Source organism: Mirounga angustirostris, unplaced genomic scaffold (genome assembly GCF_029215605.1).
Source record: "Mirounga angustirostris isolate CCGP_5_RB_7025 unplaced genomic scaffold, mMirAng1.0.hap1 SCAF_14, whole genome shotgun sequence".
NCBI classification, from domain to species: Eukaryota; Metazoa; Chordata; class Mammalia; order Carnivora; family Phocidae; genus Mirounga; species Mirounga angustirostris.
The window spans coordinates 38,424,404-38,443,808 of NW_026991722.1; the positions used below are offsets into that span (position 1 = coordinate 38,424,404).

General features: G+C 35.2%; 1 protein-coding gene across 1 annotated transcript in view; it reads right to left on the reverse strand.

Moving 5' to 3' along the window:
- Positions 1 to 19,405, reverse strand: part of ASXL3 (ASXL transcriptional regulator 3) — a 150,739-nt gene that overhangs the window by 108,682 nt on the left and 22,652 nt on the right. Inside the window, exons 3-4 of the mRNA XM_045887947.2 lie at positions 4,662 to 4,770; positions 3,319 to 3,427 (exon numbers count right to left, since the gene is read on the reverse strand). Of these exons, the coding sequence (XP_045743903.2) occupies positions 3,319 to 3,427; positions 4,662 to 4,770 (218 nt within the window). The remainder of the gene's footprint in view (positions 1 to 3,318; positions 3,428 to 4,661; positions 4,771 to 19,405) is intronic.

The window sequence follows — 19,405 nt, forward strand, 5'->3', positions numbered from 1 at the left end:
CTCTGTACCTACTCTGCACTTGTAACAGTGGTCATGAACATGACTGGAAAAAAGTACAACCATGTAGTCTGGTCTCATATTAAATTCAGAATTAGCAAACTTAAGAGTATCCTTAATGCTGCCTGACTCTAGACAAACATTTTATATATTCTCCCTGAATCTGCAAAATTACCTCCCTGGTCCTCATCCTGAGCTGATGAACTTGTTTCCTATTTCACTGAGAAAAATGATGCAATAAGAAACACATTTCCATAAGCCTCTCCCACGTATACTCACCTACCTTCATTTCTATCCAAATACCCTGCCTTTTCCCCTCTGCTTCCTTAGAGCACCTGTCTATACTCCTAAATAAGACCAATCTCTTCATCCATGTAACAGATCCTGTTTCCTCTCCTCTAATCAAGCACATGGCCACAGGACAACTTCCTCATTACCAAATTCTCTTCCTCAATTGGATTTTCTGCATCAGTATAAAATTATTCTCATATTTATCTCTCATAACTTTCTTTTGATTCCACTTTCCCTTCTAGCCATTTTCCCATTTCACTCCTTCCCTTTACCTCAGAAATCCTTGAAAGCATCGGCTACATTTGGAGTCTCCAATTTCTGTCCTCCCATTCTCTTGAACCCACTCCATTCAGGCTTGTGATCTCACCACTGGTCAGAAATTGTCATTGTCAAGTTCATCAACAACCTCACAAAGCTAAATCCAGTGGTTATTCTCAGTCTTCATTATAAGTTGATATATCGAAAGTATTTGAAACATCTGAGGTGCTTCCTCTCCAGAAACACTCTCTTCACGTGGTTTCCAGAACAGACAACATGCTCTCCTAACCATTTATCCTCAGTCTCATTTGTTGTAATTATTTTCCATAACTTCTCCAAGCTCTTAAAATTCAAGTACCCCTGAGCTCAGTCTTTGGGCTTCTTCTCTTTTTTATTTCCCTTCAGTTCCTTTGTAATCTCATCCAGTTTCTTTTGTTTAAATATTGTCTATAAACTGACCACTTCCAAATGTGTATCTCCAGCAAAGTCTTTCCCATAAATTCAAGACAGATAAGTCCAATTATTTAACACATCCACCATGGTGTTAAAAATGAATGTCATATTTAATATGCCCAAAACTGAGCTCCTGATCAACAACCCCCTGCCCGCCCCCAAACTAATTCACTTGCAGACTTTCCATCTAAGGTAAGACAGTGCTAATTCTTCTATTTCCTAACACTGATAATTTGGAGTTATCTCCAACTCTTTTCTTTATTTCATAACCATGTTAATTCTAGCAGCTCCTGTTGGATCTAGCTTCATATATATCCAGAATCCAATCACTTTTCAGTACACTCACTGCTACTCCTTTTATTCAAACCACCATCACCTCTTATCTAGATTATGGTGATAGCTTTCTAACTGGTCCCTCTGTTTTTGTCCTTTTTCCCCCTCTACATATATTTTTTTGTAATTAGTGCTCCTGCTATACTTTGCTCCTGATAAAATCTAAGTGAGATCATTGTCTCTCTAGCTCAAAACCCTGTAAGAGATGAACATCTCGCTCAAAGCAAAAGGCAACATCAAGGCACTGTAGTATCTGGCCCCGTAACTTCTCTGACTTCATAACTCACCAGCCGCTCCTTTGCTCATTTTTGCCTTTCAACCACACTGGCCTCTTGATGTTTCTGTAACATTCCAGGCACTCTCCAGCTTCAAGGCCTTTGTAATTGCTGCTTCTACATCTAGAACTCTTTCCCCTTAAATAACCTGCTCCCTTAACTCCCTTCAGATCTTTTCTCAAATGTACTCCTCTCTCTCACTCTTATCTCATTTATTTTGCCCCGTATCACTTTTTGGCACTGAATGAGCTATACATTTTACACATTTATTTTGCTTATTATCTGTCTCTCTACCAACCTAAGATCCGTGAGAGATCTCTTTGTTCTTGTTTTTTTACTGCTGTAACTGCAGTGTTGAAAACAGTACACAGCACATAGTAGAAGCTCAATATACAGGTTGAGAGAGAGAGAGAGCACACACGTGCTCACTAAAGCAGGCAGGGCAACAAGAGGAAGGACCTAATGATTCCCCTTCATCCTCCTAAAGAGGAACTGTTTGCCCTGTTTACCAGCCCTTCCAGAAAGCCAGAAATTGCTATGCACCTGCCTTGCTCCATCTGTAAGCACAAGGACCTGCCGGAGTTCACAGTACTACCACAACAATGATGTGCGGTTGAGCTGAGTTTTTAAAAGGTATAAGAATAGGGACATCAAATTCAGTGAAAGTTGGTTTAAAAAAAAAAGTCTACAGAGACAACTTCAGCCCTTTTTACAAAGAATCTGTTGTTTCCTACCTTAATTCACAACGTCTATTGCAGATCAGATAGGCACTGAAGCAAAATCAGTCTCATGGGGACTATCAGAAAGCATACCAGCTTAAAAGGCAGGAGTGTCCAGTCAGAATACAAAGAGACTCCTATGGCTGTTAATAAAATGAATGGCTTTGGGCTATTACTGAAATACGATATTTCTGCAAGGATCCTTTAAGGTTTGTTTGTTTAAAGATAATTTACTGATTTCTATGGGTCCACCAACAGAGGCTTTAATGACACAGTCTTCCTCCCAAATCATGACCTGGTCCACTTTGTGGGACTAGTGGGTAGTGTAGGAAAAAGTCCAGCAGCGTTTGTGGAACAAAGATTTGTTAAAACTGCAGTACGGAAATTATACACACCAATGGAATCATAATGTAAATGTCCTAAGAAAGATAAAAATGAATTAACATGGATACAATTCAGAGGCAGAAAATGCCCCTTTAGAATTCTGAAAGGGTCGCTCACTTTTCAAAAGAGTTTCACAAGAATATAACTTACTTGACCCTTGTTTCATTGTGAGGAATATTAACCCCAGGCTTCCTTTACTAAGGACAAACCCAGGAAAAAAGCTATCATAAAACTACTTGTGATCACAGAAAAGAAATACAATCAGATAAAACATTAGCATTCTCTGCCTCACAAAAGAATAAAACCACTAGATACCTCCAGTAACACTCTCACCTTACAGGAGAAACATACTGAAAACACTCGAGAATATCATCCAGAAAAGTCCATATTCTTAAAAAAATAAATAAAACAAAAGGCAAAGAAATGCATACTTTCCTTTAGTGCCAATCTTTTGAATCAAAATTATTTGATGATGAATCTATGTAGGTGGTAAAAGCTTAGAGAAGGAATTGTATCTCTAATGGTTTGGAATTCAATCAGTGAACTGCTGGAATTCTATATAACTTGTAAGACAATAAGGTTTGTATCTTGACGTTTGTCACACATACCTCCATCTCCTTCTCCACTGGCATTGGCCTCTGCCATTTCTGCGCCATCCAGTTCAGACTCACAGCCTAAATCCAATGTTCCGTCAGCTGGGCATGATGACTCCTCTTTCTATATTATTTTTTAAAAAAATGAAGACTTAATGGAGATGTACTGGCAACTCAGGGTCCTACAGTATTACCACTGTTACTTGTGATTTGGAGTTTCAACAGATTTATTTCTTAATGTAAAATCACTCCTTAAAAACAAAAAACAAAAACTGGGAAAAGCACATTGCCACAGATGATTTTTTAGGCCTTTTAAAATCTATACAAAACAAAGTTTATTTTTGATATACATTGTTTCCTTTTTTTTTATTTCAATTCTTCCCTCTTCCTTCTATTAGGAAATGGCTTCACAAGTCAGAATTTACCAGTAAATTAAATACCCAAGTAGCTACAAACAGCAACTGAAATAATACAAGTCTTTTTAATTAACCTGTGTTATTTTCTGAAACACACACAGTGAAGAGGGTGTAATGCTTAGTAGCTGAGAAAGAACCCCTGCTTCTTTGCCAGGTATAACTTTTAGCATTAAAAACAGACTTCTCAAAGGACATTAATGAACTTTAAATGTAATCCATCATGTATTAAAGCAGTGACTTAAATTTTTAACTTACAAGAAATAATACATTGATTTTATTTGTTCCAAGTTACACAACCATGTGTAGATCATCAGCTTTTATCCTCTGGAATTTTGTATCTTAGATAGCATTTCCCATTCTAGTTGGGAATAGGATTATACTAAAATAATTAAGACTCCATTATCTGAAGCTTTTTATTTCATTTCTCTATTCTCACACAACAAGTATGCATTATTTAAAATTCCCTTGATATTACTGCTGTTTTAAAATTGAACAATTAATTTAAATCAGCAACTTTTCAAGAAGAATGGATAAATTTATTTTTATAAAAGACAGAAAGGCATACAGGTGTGAAGCCTGTATATCAACTGATGGTCATTAAGTCAAATAGTTTACAGCAACTGTGATCATCTTAAGCTCTTGGCTGATGATTCATGGCAGTCCTCCATGTAAATTTTTAAGAATCAAGAATTTTAAGGAAGCCACAACTATTTTCCGTTACCATATGTTAGAGTGAAACCACAGATATGCTTTCCTTGAAGAAAAATGTCATTGTTTATTCTTAATATGAAATCATTTTTAAGACATCTGAAAACATTTAAAAGGCACAGGGGTCATTTTTCTACCCTTCACCCAAATCTAATTTTGTTTACCTTCACATGTCTGAAAAAATGCATGATACACAGTAATAACAGACATAATATGCAGAACAATCCAACTTACTTTGAGAGCATAGAGGCCTGACTTTCCAGGGATTTTGAAGAATGTTCCATCCCCTATTCGAGTGTTAGTGTGAAGCATTGCATTCAGACAGGCTAATGGAGAAGTTCCACTAGAAAATAAAAGTGTGCAAAAATGAAGCAATCTGAGATGCAGTTTCTGTGGCAAAACTGTGCTCTCAGTCTCTCTCTCAAAAAAAAAAAAAAAAGACCTTCTCACAGGCCTTTTTAAAATATCCTCCCAACCCCGAAAACATCTACATTACAATAACAGGCCAGTCCAGTTTTGCCAAAGTTAATCAGATGCATCTGTCTTATAGGCTTCAGGCAAAAAGTCTCCTGAACTGAAATTATGCTTTTATTCATAAAGCAACCAACACTCTATTTCAAAAAAAACCAAAGCCCAAACGTTTATGTGCTGTTATTTTACAAATAATACCATGAAGCCTCAGTTTTTAAATATTACAGACTACTTGATGGTTGCACTTGAATGATCAAATAAACCAAGTTCAAGGGCAGCCCAATCCTATAGGTTGAAAAGCAACAAAAGAATAATAAGAAACCAGGGAAGAACTGATTTGAAATTACAAGTGTTTAAGTTACTCACAGGATTGCATTTCTCACACGGCCAAATAAAAAACCTGTTATCTGTGTTTATACCTGATACAGTTTCTACAATGACATCATTTTCTCAGATTTGTCAATAAAAAAATAATAATGCTTGGGAATTCTGCCCAGCTTTATGTTCTGTAGTAAAGATGCAAGTGACTGAATTATGAAAATAGATTTTTTAAAGAAATCAACTGGCATTAAACTAACGATTAAAAATTTCAAAGCGCATTTGTACAAACATTGAAATGTATTCATTATACCTAGAAAGATGTTTGTGAAATGTATATGTTATGTATTTTCTGGGGTTGACTTTAGAAACTTTTTTGGGTTTTTTTTGCAAACTAATATTTTTTGCAAACTAGAATTATAGCCAGAATTATTACTTTTGTTTACTTACGCTTCCATGTACATTTTACTTCCTAATATGCTAAAAGATCAATATTTGGTTGAACCAATATTGAGTAGAAGCCCTACTCCACCCCATTTGTGTCTTAGGGGTTCTGAGTATTTAACCCAAAATATTCTCAGATAAGATTATGGACCTCTAGGATATTAAGGTTTGAATTTCCCAACATAATTTTATGTTACTAAATTAAGAGTTTCTAAAAACAAAAATTAGGAAATCTCTTACCTACTATGAAAATTCACCAATAAAATGAAAAAAGCCAAATCTGCTGAGTTGGATATACATATATATTATATATACATATATATATATATATCTCCAGTGTATGTATGTGTACACACACACAGAGACACACATATATACACATATGTGTGTGCATACATATATGTGCATATGTACATATATGCACATATATATGGCATATAAACTTATCACGGTCATAAGGTCATAAGGTTTATGAGTATTATAATAATAACACTATTATCTTAGGAAGCAGCTTCTCTGTGCCAACATGTCTGTATGATCCCAATGGATCTGACAGGAAGCAAGTGCCCTAATATGAATGTGGTCAGAGAACAACGTAGTGATAACACTAAAGTATATATGGTAATTGCACTGTGTGTACTTATGTAATATCTTTCCCCGTGAAGCTTCTCCAGTTTACAGATCTCATTTCATTATTTTTCCTCGCAAAAGATTTTCCGCTCATATTTCAAGTGGGCCAGGCATACCTTATAGAGTAAAACATATTCATCTCCCCCAGAAATATCTATGAACAAATTCCAGATAAATAATGCTGTACATGTTATGTTGAGCACTCCAAAATACCTATTTTTGTCATTTTCTCTTTAGATAAAAGCACAGACAATTTGAAGCTGGGAAATTATTATGCCAGATTTGTGGAGTTTTAATTTAGTGAAACTGTCAGAAACACAGACTTTCTGTAGGGACTTGGCAAGAAAATGTTAACACTACAAGTAAAATAGAATCCAATACACAGAAATGAAAGAATGTAGACTTTCAAAAATATAACAATAAAATTGCCCACCTAACATCGAACCTCACACACATTCTTCCTGCTTTTTTCCTAAAGTCCTAACACAGATTTAGAATATAAAAGAATAATACAGATTTCAAGACAACTAAAAAATGTTGAACAAATATAATTTAGCATCACTATAATTTTCTTTCTAAGGTACAGTAAATGAAAGATAATTGTAAAAGATAAATTGACTATTAAGTAGAAGTTTAATGCTATGCTTGCTGCAAATATAAGTGATAAGCACCTAGTTTCATATAAATAATGAGCTCTGTTGAGCATGAATATATTATTAAATTATACTGTTTATTAATTCCATAAACTCAAGATTTACTACGGAAATATTTAAAAATATGTATTTCACAATCACACGACAGTTATCCCAAGTCTCAATAATCACTATAATTCTCCCAAATCTTTCCCAAAACAAACATATGAAATCTGTTTTATTTCAAAACTAAACAACATTTGCATTTTAGAAGAATTAGAAAATATTTTGCAACGAAATGCAAATTTTACGCCCCAAATCACTGGCTAATTAGTCACTTAGTTGTAAGCACATCACCTGCATTTCTTAACAGAAAAAAAAAACAACTAATCATATGGTCCATTTTATTTAAAAACAATAAAACACTAGCATCAATAGAGTTAAATACTTAATAAAGGGTAACTGTTTCATCCAATGCAGAATACACATAGGAAAATGAATTTTTTAAAAGTTTTTCATACCATTTACTTATTGCTATTCTCAACAACCCCATACAGTCTAGAAAATTTGGATTGCTTTTCCTGAAGAAATGGATGTCTTAATGAACTTCTATTGAACAGTAATAAATAAAAGTCTTATTTATGTATTTTTATTATTTTCATATTCGAAAAAACCTAGAAAGCATGACCTGGCCCATTTTAAGGAAAGTATACTTATATTCGTACATATTTAAATATGTTTATATATGAATATATATTACAATGACTTACTGTGCGTATGAAAGAAGGTGAGGCAAATATCTGTGAAAAGTGTATTCTTAGCATGAACACCTTCTATGTAGCAATTCATATTTTTAATGAATTAAAAACATTTCATTCACAGTTAAGGCAAGGGTAATTAATTACCTCAATTGGAATTTAAAAGTTAAAAATTCTGTAATAAAATATGTGTATGTAATAAATGTATACCTGAAATAATAAAGCATCAACATTTTAACAACAACAACAAAAAAACTCTGAACTTTCAAAAGTTACTTACTTTCTAAAAAGATGAGTTGGAAGAATCATGGTGTCCCAAATTTTAAAAGGAAAACCAAGAAAAAAGGAAGAAAAGAAAGTTAGTTTTCCAACTTAGACTGCAATTCTGCATCTTATCATTTCAATAAACAGGAAAATATACAAGAAACACACCAATCTTGTAGATTTGGCTGCCAATGGGGAGGAAAAACCGGGGAGCTGGGGTAAAAGGCAACTCGTACTTCCTTCCCTAATGCCTCTACCATGTTTTCATTTTGTCTGCAATGCACATGTATTTCTATATCAGGAATATAATTAGAAATAAACAAGAAAGACAGTATTTGTCCCTAATTCTTTTCTTTTTACCATTCTCCGTAATTGGGCCCTTTCCTATACACCTGCCAGGGTAGATATACAGCTTATTCTACTTGTTTGTTTTTCTCCCTAGACTGTAGGGTTGTGGAACCCTTCTGGTTTGTTTTCATTTCCCACAACCCCTGAAGCAGAACAGGGGTGGAATTTGGAGGCAGGGGAGCAGGCATAATTTAAACTGTCTAGACATCAAAGAACCCCCAGAGATGCTTTGCAGAGCCCTGGTGCTGTGTGAACTACAGAAAAACCATTGCTTTATCACATCAAATTGCTGACAGAACACATAAAATTTTACTAATAGTGCACACTTAGTGAAGGGAATGGATGGCTTATCTATATTAATAATTTTACAAACCACAAAAAATACCCAGGGAATGCAATTGGAAGAAAATTTATAGACATGACAAAGAAAATATCGTAAGTGTGGTCCTCCATTCCTTTATGTATAAAATAATAATGCTGTACAATATTTTTAAGTAACCCAAATTTTTAACTACTTTATTTTACTAAGTATCTCTTAAAAATGTCAAATAAGGGGCGCCTAGGTGGCTCAGTCATTAAGCGTCTGCCTTCGGCTCAGGTCATGATCCCAGGGTCCTGGGATCGAGCCCACATCGGGCTCCCTGCTCAGCGGGAAGCCTGCTTCTCCCTCTCCCACTCCCCCTGCTTGTGTTCCCTCTCTCGCTGTCTCTCTCTCTCTCTCTCTGTCAAATAAATAAAATCTTTAAAAAAAATGTCAAATGAAAGCTTTCCCCCAAAACATTTTTAATCTCATTTTTCAAATATGGGAACATCAAAAAATTAATCCCAAACAATGTTAAGTCTAAAAACTCAACAAATGCAAGAAGCAATTGCTAAGCAGCATTTACTGTGTTATTAACAGTTATTGTGCTAATTGCTATTAATATAAATTAATAGAAACAATCATATGTTCACTCTCCTTTCAAAAAAATTCATAATAGCTCCTTTCAAGTATTTCCAGTGTTGATGGCTTAGAGAAAATATCTTAACTATAAACGATATATTTTTAAGAGGAAACTATGTGAGCCTCTGGTGTGCAGGTAATGTTTTAGTTCTTGATGGCAGATCTTTGTGTTTGCTATGTGAAAATCTAATGTGTTTACTTAGGATTTGTGTATCTAACTCTTGTATATGTTATACTTAACCAAAATGTTTTTAGAAAATGTTAAAAAAAAAAAAAAGAGCAATGCATTCTTGGGTTTGTCTATTTATTTACATCTTTAATGGGCAGGTCATTACTAGTGGAGAAGAATAAACTATTTCTACCAGTGAGTGTGGATGGCTCCTTAACACATACAGGCACAGTGTACATCCATTGATCAATCAGTAACCTAGATGATTAAAAAACATTCTAAACTAACTTCTTACTCTGAGAAAAATTACCACTAGTCTGGAACTCTTGAGAACAACTGAAAATAAAAACTTAAAAGCTTAATACGTTACCTAAATAATCCCAGCACATAAAATGTTAACCAAAAAAATGACCTATAGCAACCCTGAACTTTGATTTTAAAGACAAAAACAGTGTCCCAAACTTTGTAGTGCCGTAAGAAGATCACTAATGAACATTTTTCATGAGCACAGACATGAGAAATAACAAATATTAGAGTTTTAAAAATATAAAAATAAATAGGAAGAACCAATTAACTCAAGAGATGGGTCATAATAGGAATATACTTTGCATATTTCCACGTGAAGAATATCAACATGATTTTCAATATTCAACATGTCTCTAAGGTAAAATTAGAAATGTAGCCCCAGTACTCTTATGAAGTGGATATATTGAGGCATGAAATAATTACCAAGTGACATATGCTGTGCAAGTTAATTCTTAAATTTAGAGTAACAATTTCAGACTCCAAACCTAAACACATGGCTCTGATCGGCTTGAACAATATAAAAAGATATTCTTCTTAGAATATAAACAGAGAGTTGAACTTAGACCTTTCATTCACTTTAGAGACATTACCAAGCTGCCACCAGATAGACTACTGTGGTTCATATAACCATACTCATTAAATTGACCTTTTGTTTTAGGAGACAAGGTTCTCAAAACATTAAAACAGGGACAAGAGCTTGCTTGGTATTATTTTAAAACAGTATCTATAAGGAAATTAAGAAATGGGCCTATAAAGTATGAACTAAAGCCTATATTCCGAATTATAATTTTTAAAGACCTCCAACTAAAACCTGAAGTGAAGCGTCTATAAATCTTTTATAGACACTGAGTAAACAACACTGAGCACATATAGCTGGATATTGGCAATTGTTTCTCTACATGCCCTGTTACCACTGCTATTCCAAGAAAGGCAATAGAGCACAACGAATAAGGCTGTGGCTTCTGGAGCCCATCAGCTCGAGTTCAACAGAGGCTAGACCATTTACTAGTTGTGTGAGTTGAGACTTGACCTCTCTGGGTCTCAGGTTCCTCGACTACAGAATGTAAATAATAAAAGTCACTATTTTATAAGGGATTATTCTGAAGAATTAAGGAGTTAAAACACGTAAAACATTTAGAAATGCATCTGGCATACCGTGTTCACAAATTGTGAGCTCTCATTATTATGAATAGTCCTCCTCCTCAAAGCAACGAATATCTAGAGGTACAATGGATGGCAAATGGAAAGAATTTAAATATTTCATAACTTGTCTAAAGAATCGGTTCAGGTAAGATTTTGTCTAATTTCACTTTCACTTCATGAGCAAAACTAAGAGAAGACATGAGCGACCTTACACTCCAACCCCATAGCCTTTCACATGTGAATAATATTGAAAATAACTTACTCTGCAAAGGTAGAAGGCAAAGAATGATAATAATAAATATCTGTTATTATGGTTACCATTTACCGAGCATTTGTAACGGGATTGGGCTTTCATCCCTATTATCTATATTCCTTAGAGCCACCATGAAATGTAAGCATGATGCCCAGTTTTGCAGATGTAACTGAGGCTGAGAGATTAAGAATCTTACTGCAGTCAAAGAACAACTAAGTGATATAGCTGAAATCCAAATTCTATTCTGATTCCAAAGCCCATGCTTTTCTCAATCCCCCACATTCTTCTCCCCACAGTTGCCTCCTCCACTTAATTAACCTTGGATACTAAAAAAGAGTATTTAGCACTTGAGGGAAACACACAAAGGAAAGCTAGATGCTGGCAAACGGTGAATGTGGTTGGCTCTATCTTTGCTCAATGCCACCTATAGCAATGATGCCCCTCTGGGTAGATTTCCTTATTCTAAGAACTAGGCTGCAGACGATGACGTTGTTGTTCATCTTCTTCAGGTAATGCTACCTATTCAAACTAGAAAAGAAAGAACTTTGAGAGAATATGGTAGAGAATTCAGGTCCACAATTGAGATGCCTCTTTGTAGAACTGGATCATTAAAGAATAACACAATCCATTAACTGAATAAACATCTACTGAGCACATTATATATGTCAAGTTAATCTTGAGATAAATTTGCACTCCGACAGTGCTTTGCACATAATAGAAATGCAGGCTGAGCTCAAGTGAATTCTCTGAATACATACAAAATGACAAGGGATCTAGGAGAAAGGAGCCTGAGGCATGTGGCACAACAGGAGGAAAATCATTTCAAATTTAAATGTTATCCTTAGCTTATTCCAAGGAAATGACTGAGATGGAATCAAGTGCCAATATCTTATGTCACCAGTTCCAATGCAGAGGCAACCAACCCATGGCACTGGTGACTCTTCAGGACTTTATACTACTTTCCCATCACTGCAATCTCAAAGAGAATATTTTCAATTAAGCCAAAAAATGTATCTTCCAAAATAAAATGGTGGATTTCATATATATATATATATATATTTTAAATTTTATTTATTTATTTGACAGAGAGAGATATAGCGAGAGCAGGAACACAAGCAGGGGGAGTGGAAGAGGGAGAAGCAGGCTTCCTGCAGAGAAGGGAGCCCGATGTGGGACTCGATCCCAGGACCCTGGGATCATGACCCGAGCCGAAGGCAGACGCTTAACGACTGAGCCACCCAGGCACCCCTGGATTTCATATATTAAGAAACAGACATTAATTATATTTGGTATGATAAGTTATCATATAAAAACATGAATTTCTATATTCTCCTTGTACTTCTCCTCTCCCAACTTGTTAGCAATAGCTAATACTACAGCATTTCCAAATGTGTTCTATGGAATACTAGTCCCAAGTGATGCTACAAAAGAACTGTCAAATGAGTTTCAGAAAAGCAGCATGCTGTATTCTTTGTAAAATCACTAACTACATTAACAATACATACTAAAGTCTCTGAAAAAATCCTACTTAAGAAACCTCCTTAACTCACTGTTTCCTAAGCATAAACATTAAAAAAATATCCTCCCTACCGCAATATTTAGCAATATCCCCTATTACAGTATGCCAAGAAATATACTTGAAGAAATGCTATACTATATTTATGACTAGGATCATAAGGAAAAAGTACCTAGCAGTTATACTCCCAGGAATGTTTGATTTTATTAGCCAAATGCTTAAAATATTATTTTAAAGGTATACAAAACATCTGTTCTTCTGTGGAAAAAAATAATGCACTGTGGTAATTTTCCCTGTGTAGATTTATAAAATTGAAAAATATATCCAGGAACTTTGAACAGCATTGACAAATTTACATATAGTATCCACATGTAATTGCAAATACTATGTATTTGCAATATTACCCAACATAAAGGTCATCTTACTCATCCTCCCAGTGGAGATCTTCCTCCTGTTTTTCTATTCCTCTCACTCAGTGATGGGTACTATCCTCCTCCTCATCACCTAGGACTGAAGCATTTCTCAGACTCTTCAAATCATTGCGCCTCAACAAAGTTCATTTTTCAATTTACCTTTTTGCTTCCTCACCTTCTAATTCAAACATTATTTGCATCACAGGAGGATAGATCTATAGCCCCCAGCCCTGCCTTCAGTATCTCCCTGCTCCAATGCAGCCGACCCAATGGAGCCAAAGCAATGTTCTCATTCAAAAAAACAAACAAAAACACTGCTTAGATGCCTCAGGCCATGCCATACACTGGATTTTATTTATTTATTTTTTAAAATCAGTGGTTTCAGAAGCACAGACTTTTAGGCTGAAATTAGTCTCCTATAGCATACTTGGCTCATCTTCTCCAACACTCAGATTACTCTTCACTCTCAGACTACTCTCCTAGAATCTGATCCAACTCTGTAAGTTGTGTGCCTCCATGGTTTCCCCTCTCTCTGTTTTGGTTCATAAGAAACCCTCTGTCTGGAAACGCATCCCACTCCTTGCTCCATTTACCACTCAAAATAAAACTTTTAACTATGGTCTGTGTGGTGACACCTTTTGTGAGCCCAGGGCATTCCTGTATTACAATCTCAACACTTTGCATATCCCTCGTGGTTTCATCAATATTTTTATACCTCTAACTTCCCTGCCCCCCCTACCACTTACAAGTTTGGGAACTCCTTAGGGGATAGTCACATATTTATTTAGTTTTGTGTTATCTGACAAGCAATCCCAACGCACTCAAAACATGTTTGTTGAGATGAACTTGATCACTCCTATGAAAGTTGTTACAATCAGGCATTTGTGGACATAAAGCACCTGCAATGACTACCATCTATATTCTATTTAAATTGATGACTACAATCATGTGTCTCAAACACCCCACACACCACTCAGGCCAGACTGGCCATCTTATAGATGCATGCTATGCATTCCTTTCTCTTAGGGACTTTCCCCTCTTCACTAATGTGATTCCAGGTTAGTTATCAGTGAAATGGTCCTGATTTCCCCACCAGGAAGGCCAGCCAGATTAAACAAAATGGTCAAAGGGTGGGAGTTTGGGGAACTGAAAGAGACATAAAGAAAAAGAGCATACATTATTTTCAGTAGAAACATAAGCTGTAAAGGTACAAAAACGATTAGCGGGTGCCTACCTCTGCCTCCACAAGGAGAGCCTGCCAAGAATAAGGCTAACCAGAGGAAAGCTGAGCAAAACATGGAAAGAAAAGGGGGACAAAAGATGGTATCACTTGAACTCCTGCATTATCTAGTCATGTTGAAGATCAATCCATCGGATATCCAAGTTAAATAAACCAATATATCCCCTTCTTTTTTTTTTTGACACTTGTCACATAGGCTAAATGATTTATACAAGCTGACCTCCTTCTTCTAAGCCTCAATCTTCTCATCTGTAAAATGATGAGTTTAAAATAGGTGTGCTTTAAAGCTCTGCTAATCCCTTTCTGGCTAAGGTTTTAAGGACAATTAATAATGGTTTAACTATTGGCTTCCTGTTTATTCCAGCCATGCTGCCTGTCTTCCTACTCCCTTCACCTTCAATGCCTTCTGTTCTCCTCTCTTCCTATTCATTTGTGAAGCACCCCCCCCTCACCTTCACCTCCTAAAAACTTCCAATTACCTCTCAAGTCCATGATCATCTCTGAACTTCCAGAGGCTTTATAGCCAGTCCCAGGAGTGTAGCATTTAATTCTGTGCATCTAACACTACATTCCTTGATGGCATCTAGCAACTTAGGACTCCAACTTCCTTAGGGTTCTTTGTGGTCCCCTCAGAGGCCTGCCAGGCTTGGACACTCATGAAACATTCACGGGCTCTTGATAAAGTAACATTGCACAATTTACAGAGTAGAACGAAATTTGAGACTTGGCAATACCAAGTATTGGTTGAGAATGTCCAGAAATAGAAACTAGGAAACTGTCAATAAACTAGTCACCAATAGATTATAGCTATAGACACAGATATACTTTTACCTATATATTCATAGTAAAACAATACAATTCTGAGCTACAATGATATACAGCAGATCTATGACACAGATTGCCTCTGAGAAAAGAAGGAAATCAAAGAAGCTCCAGCTTTTCCTGCTAGACTTAATTTTTAAAAAATCCAAAGCAACTATGACAACATATATGCCTGTTTTCAAGTCTATGGTTTGGTATTTTAAAATTATTTTCAACAGAAATGACAGCAGTTAGTGCATACTGGTAGGTACATGCTTTTTTGCTTAATAATACAACCAGGAGATTTTCCCACAGAATATTTTTTGCTCTTAATATTGTACAGATTATTGGATATTCTTAATATTCATATAGTACTTTTAATATCCTATAGAGTAGATATGTCATAATTTTTAAAGTATTTCCTTATTAATATTTAGTTTGTATCTAATTTTACCCATTAAAATAGTGCTGCAATAAATAATCTGGTATACTTCTATAGAGTATATACTATATACTTCTCTCTATAAAGGAGCTATAGACTGTTTGTGTCCCCAACCCCCAAAATTCATATGTTGAAACCTAGTCTCCAATGTAATGGTATATGGAGGTGGGGGCTCTAGGAAGTGATTAAGTCCTGAAGATGCAGCCCTCATGAATGGGATTTGTGGCCTTATAAAAGAGACCTCAGAGAATTCTCTGTCCCCTTCCCAAATAAGGACTCAATGTGTAGTGGGACATCTATGACCCAGAGGGCAAGCCCTCACCTGACTCCAAATCTGCAGGAACCTTGATCTTAGCCTTTGCAGCCTCCAGAACAGTAAGAATCAAATTTCTATTACTTATAAGCCACCCAGTCTGTGGTATTCTGTCACAGCAGCTCAGACTAAGAAAATATGTATGCCTATTTCTCTAGAATAGATTCCTGAAATAATTTTTAGATTAAAAGGGTGATTTTAAAATTTTGATCATTTCTTCCAAATTACCTTCCCTTGAGAGTAACTCTTTTCCCCACCCTAGTCAATGGTGGAGAGCATTAATCTTTAAATTTTTGTTAATCTATCTAAAACAGAAGTGGTCATTCCCGGTAGAGGGAACAGCATGAACAAGGCACAGATGGACAGAACTGAATGTGGTGCCCAGAAACATGATTAATTATTTGGCATTTTCAGAGAGTGAGGGGGAGGGAAAGTAGGGTTGGGATCAGTTTCCAGAGGGAAGATATGCACCATGCCATGCACATGTCTAAATCCCATGGCCAGGAGCTTAGTCTTCATGCAAGAGATGATAAAAAGCCCCAGAAAATTTTAAGGATGAAGATGCCCTTGTCCCTTTGTTAGCATGAGGATAGATCTGGAATGAGACATGCCTAAAAGACAGATGGATTAGGAGCCTGCAGTACTGGACTGCAGGGAAGATGACAAGAACCTCAAGAGAACAAGGATGGTAGGCCAGAGACATGGACAAAGAGTCAAGAAATGCAGGAGAAGAAATACGGTGTGAGGGGGGTATCAGTAAGACATAAAAACTAACTAGATGTGTGAGATAAGGGAGAAGAAGGAATTTAGGATTGCTCTAATGGCTGGGGACAAATGGTGGTATAATTAGTTAAGTCAGTTAATATAGAAGAGATCAATTTGGAAAAAAATATGATGCATTTAGTTCTGCGCTTACTAATTTAAAGGTATGCATTCAAAATTCAGATACATACATGCATCACAGAGTTAATGCTGGGGTTAGAGATAAACACTGGGGAACCATCAGCATATAGAATGGTATTTAGAAAGGTGAAAACTGATAGGCACAGATGTAGAGTAATAAAAGAAGAGAAAAATGACTGACTTGAGCTTATTATATTCCAACAGTCAGAAAACTACATGAGAAAATATTTCTGAGATGACAAAAAAGGAAAAAAGAATCCTGTGAAGGATTTCATTATAATAATGAGGTGTAACTCTAACCTCAGGATATGATTATTTTAGAAGTCAGAATAAATCTCTGTATTCATAGGTAGAAACAACCTATAAATAGGAAATTACCTAGATGATCTTGCCAGCAGGAAACTTTCTTTTAAATATAGTTTTCTTTTAAAAGGTAATACAAGAACCTCACTAAATATCAGTCAATGGATGAAAAGATGGGAAAAATCACTCAAAATTTGAACTCCTTAAAACAACTCTGAGCATTTTATAAATTTCCTTCTAGCCTATTTTTTTGGTATGTTTCTGAAGTTATAATTTACCTAAATGTTGAATTACAATATTTCATTTTATCCTCTACCCTCTCCATTCTATAAAGCCATCATAAATATATCAAACGGTTAAAAATATTCTATCAATTTGTTTCAAGTCCATGGTTTTCAATCTGTCTATACATGAGAATTTTTAGGAGAATTTTTAAAATGTAAATCTTTAGGCAACTCCAAACTTACTAAGTAAAAAATCTCTGGGTGGGGCCCAGACATCATGCGTTTTCTTGCGTCCTTCCAAATGATTCTTATATACAGCCAAGTTTGAAAAGCATTGATACCACTGGTAAGCATTTAAATTATGTCCTTTATAATCAAAATAGCATTAATACGAATATCCTAGCACATATATTTCTTCTTATATTCAGGAATATTTTAAGATAGACTTGCAAAAGTGGCATTATTAATTCAGGATATATGTTATGTAATGATCTTTTGCAAATAATGCCAACTGGCTTTTCAAATGAGTTATTTTGGTTTTCATTCTCACTGGTAATATATAACAGGAAGCATCATTTGGAGTCAGGGCAAAGTGTGTGGACTGATTAATTTATTAGGTAAACTAAGATAAAATCTCCAATGGTTACTTTACCTTGCATTTCTATGATTATTAGTAAGATCAAATGCTACTTGCTTATTCCTTAGTTTTATACATTGGAGCTCCTCTGTTCGTGTCCTTTGACCATGATGCTCTAAGGTCATCATTTATTTTCTTAACTGTTTTAATAATCTCTTTATATAATACCTCTAGCATATTAACTAAAAATATTTTCTCCACTGTCACAATATATTTTGATATGCAGGCACATAAATTTCTGTAGTCAATTATATCAATTACTCCCTTTGCACTTTGTTTTATAGCTTTTAACTGTGAAAAGTCATTTCCCTACCAAAGGTGGATTCAAATGTTGGATCTGAATTTTTCTAATTTTCTTCCCAATGGTATGACTTTTCATATGTAAGTCTTCAATCACGTCCATATCTTCCTCAATATAAAACGCAACTAACACATTACATGTTCAATAAACATTTATCATTATTAATGGCTTTCTATGGTTCAGAAAGAGTAAGAGTAGTTTCCTTGACATTTCTGATTCATGCTCCTACTCCTTCTCTGCAGAAGAATCTGATGCTACTCATTGGAAATTCCTTGATCAGCAGAATGTCAAAAGAATTCAGCTCAGAGTTTTACTGGCTATGGGGAAATTTTTACCTTTAAATGTTTGATAAAGGAAATGTCTAAAATTAACTATGCCAACCACTACTGTTAAGAGTTGCATTCATGCTACAGTTAAATATCAATTAGTGTGTTTTCTCCTCTTTCCTCCTCCTCTTTCTCTGTCCACTTATATTCTTAAGGCAATTTGTTCAGTGGTAGTTATCTGCTTTAATTAGAAGTATTACCATTGAAAGATATTTAATAAACATAGCTTTCTGCTATCAAACAGAAGTTTTGTGAAATTCAAACATCATAGTTACTTGGGAGGGCATGAAATACATCCAAAAAATTCAGATAGAATTATAAAGTAAAAACAAACTTTACAAAGGGCCTAACTTCTAGGCAAGATCTCTTATGGAAACAATATGCTCTGAGAAAGGAAGAGTAAATGCAAAGCGTAGTGAATTTAAAGCATCCTTCCCTTCCCCAAACTTAGTATTTGACACTTAAAAATACATCTAAGAATCTGGCAGTAGGCCTATAAGAAATTTAATACACCTAGTTCCTGTTTTAATTTCACCCTCAGAAAAATATAATTCCTGAGAGGCATAGGTTGGGAGCAGGGATTGCAGAAATGCTTATGTCTCCTACAAGCCATATTAATACTCTTCCATACAGAAAAAAAAACCCCAGTAAGATAAAGATAAGAATGCTTAAAATCAGTGCAAATGTAAAAAGAGAATAAACAATACTGTTTCAGGCTAATGGCTTTGGAAAACTATAAAATTATACACACATACATATTAATAAATTCCAAAAGTAATGCTACTAATACGTTATATATGTGTTACCTCTGTTTTATAGAAATAAACACCTTCCTTAGGAAAAAATGCACATTTTGATGACCCATGGGGAGAAATGTATC